General features: G+C 34.8%; 1 protein-coding gene across 4 annotated transcripts in view; it reads left to right on the top strand.

Annotated features, from left to right (window-relative positions):
* LOC126746511 (neurexin-1) overlaps positions 1-19,791 on the top strand; it is a 336,936-nt gene that overhangs the window by 310,768 nt on the left and 6,377 nt on the right. For 2 of the 4 annotated variants that reach the window (XM_050454818.1, XM_050454837.1), the window contains 2 exons: positions 2,957-3,403; positions 10,835-15,158. In XM_050454818.1, the coding sequence (XP_050310775.1) occupies positions 2,957-3,403; positions 10,835-11,139 (752 nt within the window). In that variant the 3' untranslated portion in view covers positions 11,140-15,158. Of the gene's footprint in view, positions 1-2,956; positions 3,404-10,834; positions 15,160-19,791 lie in introns of those variants that run through there. The other 2 variants (XR_007663913.1, XM_050454829.1) reach the window with 2 other exon arrangements.

Consider the following 19,791-nt stretch of genomic DNA (forward strand, 5'->3'; position numbering starts at 1 on the left):
TTAATATAATAATATACGTACAAAGTTCAAATAAAAGTAATTGAAACAAAAAAAGTCGAAGGAAGGTTTTTATGCAAAAAAATGAAGTTGACCTTCATTTGACCTTGAAGACGTCCACTTAAGGTCAAACCAATGACGTCATTTTATGGCTCCCTGGAAAAACCATTCAACTTCACATGAAACATTTTCTGGATACATGTTTAGTTTTCGAGATATTGCGATGTCTCAAGTTAAATGGACCACCCTGTATAACTGCTGGCGTGTAAGCAACTACCATAATATTTTTAACATTAGTGTTAATATATAGTTTAACAATAGATTTTGTAAGCATACAGGAAAAGGTCTGCTTGAATTACGAATTCTGTCAGCACTTTTCATGACTGTCACTACTAAAAAGCATACGCCAATGTTCTCTCTTTATTTTAGGTATTGACCATATCTTTTCAAGTTTAACATTCGAACCAAAGCAGTAGATTCTGGGTCTTTCCTGAAAGAATTCCGTGACTATATACTTTACAGTTTTCCATGAGCTCAATTGAAGTCGTTTTTTCATCTTTTTTCGCCAGTTGTGACATTAACCACCACCTCCGAATTACCTGATGTAGGATATCCTGAGATTACTTAACTTTCCATTATCTTCATGTAGATGCTGTAAAACTTCTTCAGTTTTCATCATCAATATGCGGTTATATACATCCATTTTAAACAGCATTCATAACATCTAATCGTAATATAACGTCATCCATAATTCCTGCAACTAATACTTGTTGCTGGAATATTGTTAAGCCAATGGTGACTTTAGCTTGGTGTAATCCAATAATCGGAATCCATTTTCCATTCGCTGAAGGATTAAATTTGGTGATGGTGAAATTTTACGGTGAGATATGATGTCCGGCTTCACGATGATATGACTGGATCCTATATCCACCATGATTTTACATTCATGGCCGCATATTTTTTCAGCACTACGAAGTTCTCTCCAGATGAGACCCGATTTATTCTTTTACATGGGGTTTGGTAGCAACCAGCCAGCTTGCGCTTCATAAAGTTTTCCTGGTTCCTTGGGTCTGTCAAAGGCATGGGGCGTTGACGTTGATTCGAGATGCGCTTCCTCATTAGAATTCCAACAGTGAAATGGTCTTCTAGGTTTAATAGCCAAAAATATTTCAAACTTTTTCAAGCAACCTTCCACGTCACTTTCCGAAGTTCTGATTTGACTTATCCGGATCTGCCTTCTAGTTGTTTAAAAAGCTGCGTGACACTCCAGTCCACGAGTCAAAGCTTCTGAAATACTTTTATGGTGAGCCACCCTTAGAGCACCGTCAGTATCTGGATCTCGCACTCCGTCTAAGCGATTAATAGAAATTGAATAAATCTAAAACGATTTATAGAAATTTGTTCCCTAAACTAAGGCTAAACTCAAACTGTTGGGGACCTTTCTTCGGTTATTGTCTACTAGATTTCAGTTGGGCCTTGTACACGTACCCATGTTGTAGATAGGCTTCACCGTATCTTATCTCTAAGGTCGTCAGAATAAATCTTTTCTTCATTATCCCAGCAGCAAACTGATGGGATAACGAAAAATGGCAGCGGCCTCGAACTGATTTAAGTACTAACTGATACTCCATGCTTCTTTACCGTCGAATTTTTGTCTTTCATAGTTTATATTCCAAGATCAAAATGAACATACTTTACTTTTATTTTATAGTTTTCCTTTTTTTAGTTAATGGTTGCTTCGAAGTGGGTCCTTAACTCTCTGTCTTCTTGTCGTTTTGTCGTTTTCGTTCCTTTTGTTTTTCTTATCACGTTTTTCGTGCTCCTTTTTAAGGTCTGCCTTTAAGTTTAGCAAGTCTTCTTTCATGGCCTTCATCAGTTTTTCTTGTTTTCTATCTCGCTCTTCATTTTCTATCTTTAGGTCGTTTATCATAGTTTTGATTAGATCTTAATGTTTCTTCTTGTTATTTTCTTTATTTACGGTCTCGTTCTTTTGGTTTATGGTATCGTTCATCTTGTTCTTGTCTCTTTTTACGGTCTCGTTCCTCTTGTACTACTCTCTGTTCGTCAAACTTCTTTTATAGCAGCTCATAATTTGTTTGTAGGTGTGTTGTTGTTTGTAGAGTTTCTAGAGAAGTTTATAGAGTTCTTTTGTCATGTCAAAAAACAAAAAAAAATCAAAAAAACTCACAAACAACAACACACCCATAAACAAATTACACCTGAAGAGATAAAAATGGGGAAAATGAGATTTTGAAAGGCTGCCATTTTGCTATGGGTAGAAGTAATGACTTAATATTCTAGAACCATAAAGCATTCGGTGGTAGCCTTCAAAGGTTGTTAGGTTGCTAATGATGTGTGCCAAATTTAAAATTTTTATATAAACGCATTCAAAAGATAAGAGAGGGGGGACAATTAAGAGCCGCACTGTATATATTTTAAGATAGAGAATATTTATAAGAATAGTCTGCATTTTATTCAAATACATAATATTTTTATCGAGTGGAAGTCGATGTTAAGTTCTATTAAGACATATGTTTTATTGAAACAAATATACCATTAGGTTTTGATCTAAAAAACACAAAGAAGTTAATTGAAACTTAATACTCTTGTTACAAAATATTCCTGCATATATATTTTAGGAAATTTCTATTAGTTCTTTAAAGAATAGTTATCCGTTACTTAATTTAAGTATAAATACTAGAGTATAGGATTATTCTTGAACACAAGTTATTTCAACCCGGTTGAGTGAATTAAGTCCTGTAATTCTTTAATATATCAATTAACTAAGAGTTGAGACAAGAGGAAATGAGCTTAGAGGTCGATAGATAGACCTATAGACTCATTTCCTCTTTTCCTACCTAACCTTTGCTTTCATCTGAAAAAAAAAACAAGCTGTATCTATAACTCCTTAGAATCATTATCTTGGATACCCTGTTTACTAATTTTACATTCTTAATAGGCATGTCAACGGAAATAACGGATCCTTCCACCACCATAGACAACTCGAACAACGTGAAAACCACCACGGAAGAGGAGACTCCTCCCTCCACCACCGTGGTACACCACCAAACCGTCACGTCTTATGGAAACTTGACAACACCGGAAAACGATTTACATTCGTCTCCGTCACATAATACTACAAGACCGAGTGCCCCTCTCTTTATCCCCACGGATGCGAATGGTGATAACAAATGGGTGAGTTCGACAACAGCGCACGGCTCAAATCAGAACCCGGATCGTACCACGGACATGCCGAACGAGATTCACGTTCCCCGTCAGCCGCAGCTGCCGTATCCACCCCCGCCACCCCCTGATATTTATAATCCGTATGGTGGGACTCAGTACAAGACTCCGCCCACGCAACGGATTAATTCTGAGACTTCTGAGGTGGTCGCGTTGATTATCGGTGAGTTTTTGGATTTGTACGTTTTTTTCTATATCGTCTTCTATACGGTAATTGTTTTCTGCCACTCTTTAATTAATAGAAGATTTCACTCTATTTTTAATAGGAAAACATTCAATCCACAACTTCGCTTCCTGCTCTTTTTTGATTAGTCCAGTAGTTTTTTTAGTTATAAACCGTTATGTGTCTGCTATGCACAAAACTCGGTCTGCACATCATTAAAAGCTTGAAAGTCCATTTTCTGAAAAACTATTAAAATTTTGAAAAATTGTGAAAATGTGTTTTTAAGAACAAAACTTCGAATTTACAACTTTCCTTATTACTATTTTTAGATCATGCATTTTTGATTTAAGAACCTAAATGTATCAACTATGCGTAAAAGTTCTCTCTCGTTGTCATCAAAAGATTCAAATTTTATGAAAATTTAAAAAAGTCGCAAGGAACTAATTACAAGGAACTTAACAAGGATCTTTATCAGATCAAAGGATTCTTTCTTAGAATAAAATAATCTTGGATAGAAGACAGCTCAAATTACTACATCTATCTTTGTCAAGTTTATCATTTTGCGCATTTTATTTTTACCGGTAAGCGTTTGGAAGTACTAGGCCATCCATGTTATTGCACTTTTTTATACCTTACCTGTTCCTTCAGACAAAGATGAAAATAATTGGACCCCGCCTTAAAATATGGTAACTTGGAAAGACATTTTTCTACCATTTGGTTCCACTAGGGCACCAAACAATAAATCAGTCAATAAAGGACAATGGTACGCCTCTGTGTGTCTATGTCCCAAACATTAAATGATGGCAAAATTCTAAATGAAAATGTGAGATATCTGCAATGAATGCAAAAATGGTATCTCAACAAACGACTAAGTGGTTTGCGATAGCTGTGTTACATTTATTTTATCAAGACTGTGAGAAAGACTTTAGGAAGGTACCGGAATTAATAAAAGCAGTGGATGATCTTAGGTAGGTGAATAAAAACTTGAAAAAAGTAGCATCTAAACCCATAACAAATGACATCAGTTTGGCACCAGCCCGTGAACTTTCGGGATATTCTATGGGAGCTACAAGAACGCCAAAAACAAGCTTACAATGTGATGTTATTTAATATTCAAGAAGGAGCTGACGTTCAAGAAAGGTCTTTCTTTAGTATATGATAACCCATCTCGAAAAAAAGATACCTCTAGAGTAGGTAAACGAAACAAAAACAATAACAGGGCGTTTATAATGACTTTAGACTTCTTAATTGAGGTGAATCAACTGATGATTAAAGCCTTCAAACTCAAGGGAATTCGAAGAAAAGTAGGCAGGTGAAACCAAATTGAAAGCATGGAAAGGGGATAGTTAAAATGTAGTTAATAGATACCAGAATCGGTGTCCATGTATTGTTATTTGAAAAACGCAAACTAGGGCTTTCTTCTAGTATATGCGAATCGAATAATTATGAAGTTTTTTACCAATATTGTTCGAGGACTACAAAGTTAACCAAATTTCATACAAATGTTTCTGCTCAATGTTACCCTATTATTATCCTGACTGAAACATGGCTGATAAATAATATTGGTGATAAATGAGAATACGACAGATATTGGTGGCCGATTTTTGTGTATTCAATAATTTGTACCTATCAATAATGTTGCTAGATTTGATTTTGTCTATAGAATTAAATACTATGGTGATATATTGATACCTGCGAATGGATACCATCCACCTTTGACTATCCCGATCTAGAATTTTTTATTCATGATACTGTTCCGATAAGTTCCAGCTTGGTTTTTAGCAGAGTTAAGGCAGTCGGCAATAGAGAAAAAGCAGGCTTATAATAAAATTAAAAACTAGTGGTTTGAGAAGTGATTATGATTTATTTTATAATCTTCGTTCACAATGCAAAATCTTAATTAGAAAGTTGACAGCTTTTTTTAACTGAACCTAATAATATAGAAAATTCAATAAGATTGTCAAAAGTAAGAAAAAAGGAGAAAAAATGTGCCTCATTTATTGTTTTTTATTAACAATTACCGCCAGTTGGACCCGGATCTGCCTGACATTAGTTATACCTCAAAATACATTTTCATTCACCCATCTTTGTGTTCCTGAATGCTCTATTTCTATATTCACCATTTATGAACAAATCATAAATATAGATATAAACAAGGGTTTTGGTCCAAATGGTTCCCCACATTCTGTCCTCAAACCGTGTAGTTTACAATCTCGTCCACTTCATATTATGGTCATATTATGGTATATCAGTAACTATAGGCCAGTTTGCATCATTTTAACCCTTTTTCTTAAATTATTTGTAAAGATTTTTGTCTCATATTTAAGGTTGGTTTGCTTTAAAAAAAGTCTACAGAACTGAATTTAATTATTAGGGGAGGTGCACGCCACTTACACCGACTTTTGCAAGGCATTCGACAGGATAATTCGGGAGATTTCAGTCCGTAAGCTGAAAGCTGCTTGCATTCAAGGCACATTATTGGAATTGCTAACAAGTTACCTCGCGGATCTATTTCAAGATCTCATTTCTCATTCTTTAAATTCTTATGTTTTGCTGTTGACTTAAAATTTTAGATTCACTGTTTCATCGATCGAAAATTGTTTAAAACTTCAACCAGACCAAGGAGACTGGATATAAGGAAGCTGATCTCCGCACTTTCCAAATGAGGTGATGCGTACGCAAAATTGAACGATAACTGGGTTCGCCGAGTAACCACCTCGACGCTGTTGGTCAGAAGTGTGCCTCGCTCTGATTGGCTACTCTGCGCGTTGTTTTTATTTTCACTCGCGTCAGTTTGACGTTTTCAAAAGAAAATTCTTGATAAATAATCGTTTTAAATTCATTTTCAATAGGAATAAGGCATTGTATAGTTCACTCAAAGATATACCGTTGTCTCCTACTGCCCTAAACCCTGTTAGACAATTAAGCTCCATTGTGCAAGGTCCAACGTTTTTAAGAGATAATAAAGAGAACAAGGTCGGCTTGAAAGTGATTCTAAATGAAACTTACTAATTAAATAAAAAATAGTATTTTATTAGAAAAGGTTAAACCATAAAATTCCACAAAAAAAACTTACTCTAGTTAACTATAGTTAACTCGTAAAGAACTTAGGTAGGTGGAACTAACACACTTGTCACTCTTAATTGCTTCTCATTTATATTAGACTCTAGGTAGGTACTTACAAAAAGGTAGTTAGAATATACTTAATATTTTGTGATGCAGGTAAATATCTAATAATATTTCTAATCCGGCTCTGACCACAAATATGATGATTTTGGGTCTTTTTATGACCCAACAGATAATTAGGGTTTTATTTCGGTCAAAAGATCACCGGTATATCTTTGAGAGAACTACTAACGTTCGCGGTTGCAAGGTTCTCGTTCTGATCAGGAAAAAAGAGAAAACTCCTTTTAAGACTCCTCAGATCAGGATTTATTATATACGTGTGAATATTTTTTTTTTAATTTTTCATGTATTTTTCGAAATTTATACTATATATCAAAAACTGTTTCGCATAAATTACGTTTTTTCTTTCGTTTGTGCAGGATGAACATAGATTTCGAAAGTGGCGAGAGCTATTTGATTACATTAAAAAAGGTAAACATGTGTGCGAATTGCACTTTCCTATAAAAGATGTTGTCACGATATATCGTAAAGTAATTGATCCTGATGGTAGGTGGAGTATAAAATATTTACCAGACACGAAGGCAACTTACGAACTTTGAAAATGCCGAAAATCGCATTATCATTAACATTATGAAAAGGTTGGTCCAGCTAATCAGAGTGAGGTACACTTTTAACTAACAGCGCAGGTGTGGCAACTCTCTAAAACTAGTTTTTGCTTATTTTTGGGTACACACGTTGAGCATACAGATCAGTCTCCATATCTCTAGCCTCCTTGAATCAGACTTAACGAGACTAGATCAGTAATGTAAAGAGAATGCTCTGGATCTAAATATTGCAAAATTCCACTCAATACTCTTTCACTAAGAAGTAAAATAAAACTTTTTTGATTATACGAGGTGTGGATCAAATATTAACCGACCTTTTTTTTTAATTTATTGCAAAAAGTTGTCAACAAAAAATAAATTACATTATTTTTCTACATAGTCCCCTCTCTTTTGAATAAATTTTTTCCCACGAATTTGAAGTTTTTTCGGGGGATCGGAATTGGTCCTACTCGGAATTTGTCCTACGTTTACGAATCCGGCCGAACGGTTAAAGACAGTGTTGTCAGAACTCTAAAATATTCTTAGCAATGTGACCGAAATTCAGTATTCCGTTTAGGGAGGGGGATACTGTGTGAAATTGAATGTGATACCAACCATACAACAACTACAATGAATAAGGCCGTTCAACCTAAAATTTATTGTTGTGTGTGTTGCAATTATGGAAGGATTTGGTAATCAAAGATTTTTTGATCAAGAATTTATTAATGAAGCCAGAAGGTATGAAACTTTTAATAAAATTTAAATTTAAAATTAAATCAGTTTTATACTTATACAAATTATTATAAAATAGACAATATAATTATGAGGAAAATCGAAGTTTTATGACCAATATGCTCTATTTTTTTTAAATATACGAAACCTGATCCAACTTTGGGCCAATCTAACTCGCCCTAACTTTGTCTAATCAAATGATAACGACTGGACATCAACTTAAGCATTATTAAAATTAATTGGCTACACAACATCCTGGTAACTTGGGTTGGCCCAAGGTTGGGTTAGGTTTTGAATATTTTAAGAAAATAGAGAATATTGGTCATAAAACTTCGATTTACCTTATATATTGCCTATTTTACTTGGATCGTTACGGTATTGCCCGGCCATTATCGTTAATGTGCAAATTTTCATCATTGACCGTAACATATACACTATACAAAATATGGGGTATTTTGTATTTCCATATAACTTAATAATAAATACAGTTGCCACCCGCGTGCGCCATCTAGCTATTAACAGTTGCGACAAAGACAATCCATCGCATCGGTCGCTATTTAGCTGCCGAAATTTGTAAATACGGCGTTGTCAAATATAAATACTCCCTATCCTTGCTTCTATATGGAAATACAAACCCAGGATTTTCGAGAAAAAGCCGAACCGTTCCGATCGACCGTAGGACAAAATCTGAGTAGGACTAATTCCGCCTTCTCGTTTTTTCATGCCCGTTTCGTAGAATGAACGAGGTCGGCTCTCTAGCCATTTACACACGAAGCTTTCGACCTGCTGGTTGCTGCTGAATCGCTGCCCTCCAAGCTCTTCTTTCAGAGGCCCGAACAAATAGAATCACAGGGAGAGAGGTCCGGACTGTAGGGAGGGTGTTCCAAAGTAGTCCACCCCAATTTGAGTATTTGTTGTGTTATTTTGGCAGTGTGCGGTCTGGCGTTATCTTAGAATAGGAGCACGTCTTTTACACTCTAACCACGTCTCTTTGATCGAAAAGACTGCCGCACTTTCTTAAGAAGGTCGGAATAGTAGGCTGCATTGATCGTTTTCCGATCATAAAGCAAGTCGATATGGAGGATTCCTCTATAATCCCGAAAGACGGTCGCCATTACCTTACCGGCCGAAGGTTGCGTTTTTGCTTTTACGGAACAAGGTTCATTTGTTCTTTGCCACTCCATACTCGCTCTTTTTGACTCTGGAGTGTAGTGATGGTACCACGTTTCATCGACAGTCACTATGCGTTGCAAAAAATCATCTTCTTCATTTTTGTATCGAGCCAAAAGACGCTCACATACTTGGACCGATAATTTTTCTGTTCCGCAGTCAGCAACCTTGGAATCCACCTAGCACAGATTTTTCAAACACCCAAGGAATTTTTGATGATTGACTAGACGCTTCCATAACTGATTCCAAGATTTTGAGAGATTTCCTGCACTGTAGTAGGGCGGTTTTTCAAAATAAACTTCTTGACAGCGGCTACGTTCAAATTTGTGATCCTTGTCCGTGTGCGTCGTGGGTCGTAGATGTTTTCAACGTTGACAGGGCCTTCCTGAAATTTTTCGTGCCACACTTGTACTTGAGTTTTTGAGAGTGTCGATTCCCAAACTGAGAGTTCAATCTATTCCAAATTTCGATATGCCCGACATTTTCTTTCCCAAGAAACTTGATAATAATGCACTTTATGCAACACGCGGATGGACTTTCTGTTCAATCATCGCAAAGGAGACTAAATAACTGAGAAGTAACAACAGTCGGTATTGCAGAAAAGTTCCTTAGGCTTCCAGCCAACACTCCACGAGATGGCATTTCGATAAATGACATACATAAATTACAGTGACTAAAGGTCGGTTAATATTTGATCCACCCTCGTATATTTGAAACGATTATCTTTGTCTTAGGTTTTATCAGTACGGGATCTTGGAGTGACCCTGGCATCTTCACTATCATTTTGCAGACACTCAGTATTCTTGGGTTTATAAAAAGATATATTATATATAAGATTACTGTACTGTACTTGAATAACAAGATCATTGCTTGTTTATCAGTCTAGAGCCTTCACTATGTGTCATATACACAGACTGGAACAGGTGCCAGGGCGATTTCTTAGATACGTAGCCTACAAGTTGAATATTCTTCCAGTCGGTGAACGTACCTATGATTTCCAACAGAATGTATTTTTAGTTCCAACATTAAAATCAAGCAGATCTTAAATTGTGTTACAAACTAATTAATTATATGCCTCACGTTAATTTCTTCTTAAAATGAGGCTCCTACAAGAAATACAAGGTCTGTAAGTACCTTTTACCAACAGTTTAAAAGGATCAATGTTGAGTTTAATTCATTTGTCTGGTAAGATTTTGGATTTCGGGATCAGTGAAATAAAAGTCCAGTTTAACTTAAAATGAACGACGTTTCACTGATATTAAAACACAAAATCTTACCAGGTAACTGATAAAATTTTGTATTATTAAAAGATAAACCAATTTAACTCATTAATTCCAAGGGTGTCATGAATGGCAAACTCCTATGCTGAAAGTCTTGACTTTTTTGATGTTGATCTTTGAAAGATTTGTGAGATTGTTGAAAAGGAATGTGTTATGATTTTGAAGTCTAAACATTTTTATTTTTTAGTGCTTTCTTGTACCTGTCTTTGTTTAACTTTAATTAAATTATCTATTGATCATTTATGTATATGTATATGTTGTCTTAAGCTTAAATAATTTTTTTCCAATTTTTTTTTCGATTTTTGAGGTTTATGTTATATTTTATTTTATTGTAAATAAAAATGTACTACGAAAGGGAAATGCCCATAAATAAATAAATAAATAACTTTATCTGCGGGACAATTAGAACAATCTGAACACGCACTTTCAGTGGCGTGCCATTCAAGACTGATTGTGAAAAATGTGTTTTATTGCATAAATTGAATTTTTAAGAATATGCAATCTTTACGTAACTACTTAATAAATGTTTTAAATCTTAGGTATAATCGCTGGCGCCCTGATCGCAATCATCCTGGTGGTCCTGATCATCCTCACCTTTAAATCCCGAAGCCAGCGTTCATTCAAGATCGAGTCGAGCAAAGAATCGTACGCGCACGGCCCCGGCGCAGCCCTGCTCGGCAACACCGCATCGAGCACGTCGAGCGCCAACGCGAGCGCCCAGGCCCAGTACCAACTGAACGGCGGCGCCCTGAGAAACGGCGCAGGCGCAGACAAGTCGCAGACGCTCGCGCAGCAAAACAAAAAGAAACGCGACAGCAAAGACATTAAGGAGTGGTACGTGTAAGTCGTGGTTATGTTCGATCGATTCGTTGAGTGACTCCGAGCCATCCCGTGGAAGGATAGAAAAGTGATATTATTAATTGTTAGGGGTTTTTGTTTGGTTTTTGGCGGTTGAGGAGAAGGAAGGAGGACGATGTTTTAGTGACGGTTTGTTATTTAAGTTTCTTAGCGGAGAAACGATGGCGTTTTACAATTTCAATTGTTTAAATGCGGATCTGGAATTTTTATTTCTAGTAGACACTAATAAAATGCGAGGAGCGATTTGTATAACGTGTATATATTTTTCTTCACTGCTAGCAAAGCGCGTTCGGCTAACAAATACAGTAATGTATGGATAATCCGAACAGAAAGTTGGCAGACCCCGTTCGGTTTCCAAAACTTTCGGATTATAGGATTCATAATAAATGATTTCTATAATCCGAACACGGTGGGTTTATAGATAACTTTCTTCACCATATAAATGCACTCTCACCATAAAACATATTTGTACATAATGGATTTAAAAACCTTTATTTATGTGCATACATAAATGCATAATATGTCAAAATTAAAATAATCTTAACAGGAAATCATAGAGAATTTATCTAACAAGAAAAATAATTACGATTTTTAAACGAACCAGTTAACTGCATACATAATATGGACATACTTTATTGCCTCTTAATATTTTCTTTGAATAAAATTGTTCAAAGATCTTGGAACAGATTTTTTGATGCTGATCGACAGCCTTCTGTCGAATTTTTCTTAGAAGGATCACTTCATGCAGTGGCAATTCATTCTCTTCCAGCCAACGTAGGCACTTATCAAATGAGATGACCGCTTTTTTGCTGGACATTTTCTGTATAAGTTCATCCTCGTCATCAGGTTTCTGATTTTTTCCTTCCTGCGACATTAGCAATAATCTCATCATCTTCTAAGATCTCTATACAAATTTTCCTCGTCATCACCTCTTGCCCATTTTTCAACTTCTGTTTTATCTATCGGATTATCAGCACGATTCACTTTGTCCCCTAACTCCACTAGATCAGGTCCTTCATCTGACAAAATAGAATCACATATTTCTTCTCGTAAATCATGCAGGGGTATCAAATCTTCTTCATCCCATTCATCCATGTCCTTGGCGGAAAGAAGTTGATACCACGATTTTCTCACCAGTTTTTTAGGCACTTGCTTCCAAGTTTCGGCTAATGCAAAGACAGCATCCTTAGGCGACACATTCTTTAAACATTGCGCAATGTTTTCATCATCTTGTACAAGTACCCCTTGCAGCAGCCTTTTTCGATATGTGATTTTTATATTTTGGATTACATTCTGGTCCATCGGCTGAACCAGGGCAGTGCAGTTAGGCGGAAGAAACATGACTTGAATATTACCATCACGGCTAGCTAGTTCTTGGTCTGGTCTGTGAGCTGCAGCATTGTCCAGTATTAAAAGGGCTTTCTCTTCAAAATTATTAATTCGAAGATACTTTTTTACGCTTAGTACGAATTCACTGTGGAAGCATTCTTCGAAGATAACTCGATCGACCCATTTTTGGTTTCGGTAACAGACAGGTAGGTTGCTGTTTTTGAATGATCTTGGATTTTATGATTAACCGATCACAAGCAACCTCAACTTATGTCGGCCACTTGCATTTGCGCAAGGCATTAATGTAATTCGGTCTTTACTGATTTTATGACCCGGGGCACCTTTTTCGTCTGCGTGTACTAATGTCTTTTCAGGAAGACCGAGTTGCTCAATTTTTTATTTGAGTTCTATACGAAAGGGATCCACAGCATTTCCCCGGTAACTTTCAACCATAAAACACGTCAAAACAACTATAAAATCACGCAACGTCTTGCTGCAAGAACAAACTTACAATTATGTACTACTCTACGTGCCAACAGTTCGGATTACGGAATTCACGGTGTTCAGATTATGGAATCAATTTTACGCAATTGGGGCCTTCGGATTATAGAATAGTTCGGATTATACGGGGTTTGGACTATCCATACATTACTGTAGCCATCATCAGTGCTACCTAAAAGATATAAAGAAAATAACTTCACTTGAATTATCACACTTACTGGTCAAATTAAACAATAAAAAACAAAAATAACAAAAAACTCTCTCCCTAAAGAGGTCAAAACATAAAATATCATATCATCATCAACTTATTTTAAATAAACATACTTAGACAAAAACATAGTACGTCACAATTTAAAAATTAACAAAATTTATACAATTTAAAAGTTCAGACAAAGAAGACAATAACCATCATTCAAAAGACTATATAAGTAAAATTGTTGTTAACTGTTTTAATTTACAAGAATTAAACAACTTGATTTTTTGAAGGAACAAATTTTATTTTTAAGTGTACAGTTTGGCGGTACGAGCGAATCTAACCGAAAATACAAAATGCCATCTAAATCAAAGTAACAAATTGCGTCACCCAAGTTGGGCGGCGTGATAGTCAAAACAATAATAATATTAAAACAACGTATATTCAACACTGCTGAGGTGAGCTTATTATTTCCTTGGAATTTCGCATGATGTAACACCTCCCTCCTGAAGACCGAAGCAGAGATGTCCAAAAGGGGGTTGTCTTCACAGCTTCAGTAGTACAATTTCGTTGGATAGACTCCGTGTAGGCAGATGTGAAGATCACATGAAAATAAGAAACCAATGAATAGTGAGTTTGCTTCACTCCAGTATTCTGGAAGGCCGTAGACGAAATGTATCAAGTGGCTGTCGAATTATATATAAAGTATTGATGTAATTTTCTTATGAATAATAAATGAAAATTTATATCTATTACTAGCCAATGTTACACTTCATCTTCGTCTATTGGTTTATAATCAAAAAAGGGTTTTACATTATTAAAATGACATTTTCTAATTACTCCGTTATCTAATTCTATTTGTAAGGTTTTATTGGATTCATTGACCTCTAGAATGTCATACGGTCCTGTATATAGCATTGTTTTTGGTGTATTTGGATTTTTAGGTCTCTTTAGGAGAATCTTATCTCCAACATTGTACTTTGTTTTTAAATTATTGGTTTTATTATCAAAACGATTCTTTTGTTGTTCTCGTAGATCGCTTTGTTTTTTCCTTATATTTTATATCTGATCATCAAACAGATTTTTATCAAATTCCCTGTCATTTTTATATGGAAAGACTAAATTATATGGTTTAGTTGATGTTGAACTATGTTTACTTGAATTATAAGAGTGTATAGCGACTAAAAGTGCATCTTCCAACTCACACTGATTATGTTCTAAAAAGAAACTTCGCAGTGTATCAGTAATAGTTGCATGAAAGCGCTCAATTATACCGTTCGATTGATGATACTCAGATGAAGTAAAGTGCCAATCAATATTCAGTGAACTAACGTAAGCTTGCAACTTTTTGTTATTAAATTCACCCCCGTGGTCCGAAATAATCTTTTTCGGAAACCCGAAGATACAAAAATATTTTTTAAGATTACTAATTATCGTTTCTGGTTTTTTGTTACGTATAATATAAGCTTGTGCAAATTTTGTTAAGTTATCTACGACAGTAAGTATTTTTTTGTTTATCAAAAAAGAATAGATCAGTTGATAAAACTTCAAATGGTTTTTCTGGAGAAACTATGATGTTCAAGGTTTGAGTACGGTTCTTTACGATCAAATTTTGAAAGTTGACACGTAGGACATAAAGTAATAAATTCAGTAATCTCATTATACATATTTTTCCATTTATATAATTCTCGAATTTTTTCTGCAGTTTCATTAATTCCCTTGTGATAATTACTCGGATCATTGTGATATTTTAAGATAATCCTTTGTCTATCTTCTATAGGTGGCATAGTAACGATGTTTTTGCAAATAGTAAATTTTACATCGGGATAGATAAAATTTAGCATCTTATAATAGGTTGTATTGTCAATGTAAGGTATATAATAAATTATATTTTTAGTTAACTTTAAACTTTTAAAGGTATTAAAATTTTCTAAACAATGATGTGGTTTAATTTTGATTAAAGTAATTTCTCTTTTACATTTTTCACCTTGCAATTTAAGTATTCTGTCAAAATCTGAATCTCCGATGTTGGGAAAACTATCATCAATAATTTCGAAATCTTTACATGCTTATAATTTTCAAAATATAAAATATTCTTATTATTAATATCCAGAATTTGCTCATTAGATTAGGAAAAATTTTTTAAAACTAAATTAGCTTTATTACTCTCAAATTGGGCAAAGTCTTTTTCGTTCACGTCGATATGATTTATTCTAATTCTAGACAGAGCGTCCACAACTTTGTTTGCTTTTCCGGAAATATGATCAATTTCAAAATTATATTCGCTTAATTTTAGCCTCCATCTAGATAATTTTGAATTAGGATCTTTTAAATTTAAAAGCCATATTAACGGTCTATGATCAGTTACTATTCGAAATTTAACTCCAAATAAGTAAGGTCTAAAGTAAGTTGTAAAATGAACAATAGACAATAATTCTTTCTCCGTCGTCGAATATTTAATTTCGGTCTCGTTTAACGTCCGCGACGCGAAAGCTATAGGTCGATCGATTAAGCCGTCTCCCGACAGCTGTGACAAAACCGCGCCGATCGCAAAATTTGAGGCGTTGGTAGTAAACTGCTTAGAGAAATCAGGATAAGCCAAAAAATTTTCAGATGTTAATATTGTTTTACACTTATCGAAGCATTTTTTTACTTCAGGGGTTATGAGAAATATTTTATCTTTTTTTAACAAGGCCGTAAGTGGTTTTGTTAGATCGGCAAAGTTGTCAATAAATTTCCTGTAATACCCGAGTAAACCGAGAAATGATTTAACTTCCGTCTGATTTTGAGGAATCGGAAAGTCTAGGATGGTTTTAATTTTTTTTGGATCGGGTTTAATACCTTCCGGGGATAATAAATGGCCTAAGAAAATTACTTCATCAGTTAAAATTTTACATTTATCGGGTTCAATTTTTAAATTATTTTCCTGTATTAATTCAAAAATTATTTCAAGATTTTTCAGATGTTCTTCTATTGTATTGCTAAAAATTAATATATCATATATATTAATGAAACATATTTTACCGATGTATTCGCGAAATATATCCTTCATTACCCTGGCAAAAGTACTCGGCGAATTTTTTAACCCGAACGGCATTCTGGTAAATTCAAAATGACCGTGTTCTGTCGAAAATGCGATTTTTTCAATATCTTTAGGATCCATCGGGATCTGATGGAAACCAGATGCTAAATCTATAAAATTATCTCACAAGATAAATAATAATTTAAGCAAAATTAGATAAAAGTGGTGTATACAAGTTTAACTGTGGTGAATGAGAAACATCGTATATCGGGAGAACTTGTAGATCATTAAATATTAGGATTGATGAACGCCCAAAAAATCCTAATAAGTCCCCATTTGGACACAAACAAATTTGACAAAGGTTCAAAAAGTTTAGTCAATGTCAAGAGTAAAAATTATGCGTTTGGATTTCTTGGAAGACCTAGAAATTAATAAAGAAATGTCCTCTAGTGACAAGTGCTTAAATACACAAGCTGAACTAAGAAGAAGTTTTGTCCCTCTGCACAGGAGATTAAATAGACCTCATTCACTTTACTAATCCTGAAATTTGCACACCCACGTTGGCTCATCTGATAGATTACTTTGTTTATTTACCATCCATTCCTATAGATTAGGACAAACAACAGTTCCAAATAATGAATACAAGTTATGTCATGATATTTTATGTTTTGACCCCTTTGGAAGAGAGTTTTTTATTATTTATTTTGACCCGTAAATGTGATAATTCTAGTGAAGTTTTGAAGTTATATTCTTTAACTCTTTAGCGATTTGCTAGTAGTGGAGAAAAATATATACACATTATAATCGCTTCTCGCATTTTATTATTCTCTTCTATTTATCTACGTATACATAGTCATTCTTGCAAGTTTTTTATTTTTGAAAGAAATTATTATTTCCTTTAAGATGATGTACATCATTCAGTATTCTTATATAAACCTGTATTTTTACTAGCGTTTCCTACTAAAAAGAGCCGTTATTAAGGTTTTTTCTTAGTACGAACCTAACTTTTGTTAAAATTTCTCTACTCCTAAAAATAACTCTAAAAACATGAAAAATTAGATCAAATTGAAGGGAGACATACCAAAAATACCTACATTTATTCCAAAATGCATGGAATAAATTTTAAAATGCCTCTATAAGCCAATGTGACTTTAAAAACTTAAAAGAAACTGTTAAAAAGCTTAAGATATTGAAAACCTTAAAGCTTATCTCTGTTAGCGGTATTGATGACTTAAAATTTAACGGTTTGGTTTCGAATGGCTATAATCGATCATTTTTTAATACGAAATTGTAAAGATGGAATATGCCTGCATTCCCATGAAAATTCCTTTTAGTTTGTTTAGGTTTTTTCAAAAAAAACTGTCTCGTGTAGAAAATTCCACTCTCTCTTGCTTTTCTGGAAAACTATAAACTTTAGCAAAAAATTTACTCTGTGGAATTTACCCTCAAAACCTCTTGAGGGTGTTTTTCCCCTCACTCTAAGAGTCAACAATAAATTAATTCGGAAGGGGATGAATTAGTACCAAAGGTAAATTATATTAAGCGACATACCAAATATCAAAACCACCCTCACTATGAAGTTGAGTTACAGTTGGATTTTTTAGTAGCGCTGTTTTTAAAGGACAGTTGGAAAAATTTAATAGACAGAAACAGGGTTAAAAAAAGCTAAAATAAAAGATAAGGACCTTTTGTCAGTTTATGATTAGTGTTTTACAAACCCAATATTCATTATAACAGAGCGATCAGTGACGATTACGGCCATGTGCCAATTCTTGACTATCTTAGTAGACAAAAATATCGGATCATTAGCGAAGACAGTGAACTGTACATTGATATTATTGGTAGGTAGATTATTGACATAGAGTCGATTGGGGGAAGTGTGCGCAATTTTGTGTTTTTTATCGGATAAAATAAAAAATGTAAAAGTCAAAATTGTATAAAAAGAATATTTATTACGTTTAGGTATGCCTAATAAATACATAAACATAATATACAGTTAAACTTAAACATTTCTCACATAATACAAAAAAAGTTTTTAAGGCAGTTTGCGCACACTTGTCCGCGAATAAGGGTAAGTGTGCGCAGCTTTAGGTATAAGTGTACGCTCTAGTTTATTGACACAAATCGCACACAAAAATTCCAGTTTCGTACGATGTGCATACTTCTTCATGCCACCATTTCGAACACTTGGAACACTGAATCCAATTTTCACTCGAAGGCTCTTCAAATTTTTCACTGCAAAGTGGGCAAAAATATTGTTTTATATTTTCAGTTAAAATTTTCTTTTTTACGTCTCTTTTTTTTAGGGTAGACGGTCCCGCTTGGGGAGAAACACTGCGCAAATTCATTATTTTTTTCTTTTTATTACTTTTTTCTTTGTCCATTTTTTGTTTATTTTTTAAGTCTTCTTTAAAAGGACTTGATCTGACAATTTCAGATTTTTGGGCCTTTCCTTTTTTCTTTTGCGAAACTGATGCTTTTGGAAAAGGGCTAATAGTGATCAGAGCTACATGGTCATCTACCTTCTCCTCATTGGTCGCAGGAAGTTCGGTTGTTTCATTTAATTCTTCAGCGTTGGTGGTTATCTCCTCTTGCTGACGAATAATTTCAACATCAGTTACCGAAGCGGGCAGAAAGTCATGTTCTTGGAAAATGCCGTCATTAAACGGAAATATCCCAGTGACAGAAAAACCAGATGCAGTATTCCCAACTGTTGCTACTTGTTTGTAGGCCTCGTTAAAAAGGCCAGCTATCTGGTACTGCGTTCTTGCTCTTCCAGGATGTTGATTCATCCAGCGCTCACATTCTACAGAATATTTAGCTCTTAGAGGACCAAAAAAACTTCTGTCTAGGGGTTGGATCTTATGGCTGGTGTGTGGAGCAAGTGTAAGAATTTCAATCCCAATTGTCTGCAATAATTGGATGCCTCTAGGTTGATGTGCGATGAATGGATATCTAATATTAATAAAACTGGCGCTTCTTTTTGGGGACGGGCATGATCCTTAAAGTGATACAGCTACTGCGTAAACAAGTCTGTGTTTATATATCCTGAGTCGGATACCATACCAACACAGCCAGTTGGCCCTGCATCAAGAAGTTCACCTTTCATCCTTTTCCTGGGAAAAATAAAAGCGGGAGGTACATATTGACCAGTAGCGCTCATGCAACATATCGCTGTTACTGTTATGCCTCTTTCTGCAGATACAACCTTACCTACTACTTTTTTGCCCTTTGCTGACACTACTCTAGGTGTTTTCTTTGGAACTGTGCTAATCCCAGTTTCCTCCATGTTGTAAACACGACTAGCATCAAATTTATATTTTTCATAGAGCAGATTTAAATTTATGAAAAATCTATCCACTTGAGCCTTGTTAAATCCTATCGCTCTGGCAAGACTTGTAGGCGTTGATTGGCGTAGCCCCAATTGCTGGTGTCTTTTCAGGAATTCTGCAACCCAATCGCGTCCTGCCATCTTAGAAACTTTGTTAAATCGATTACGAATATTGTTAATTTCGGCATATTGAAAAACTAATCTGCGTAAGGTGTGGATCGTAATACCATAAAACATATTGTCCATAGCTAAGCAATACTCT

The sequence above is a fragment of the Anthonomus grandis genome, chromosome 2 (assembly GCF_022605725.1).
Source record: "Anthonomus grandis grandis chromosome 2, icAntGran1.3, whole genome shotgun sequence".
In the NCBI taxonomy this organism is placed as follows: domain Eukaryota; kingdom Metazoa; phylum Arthropoda; class Insecta; order Coleoptera; family Curculionidae; genus Anthonomus; species Anthonomus grandis.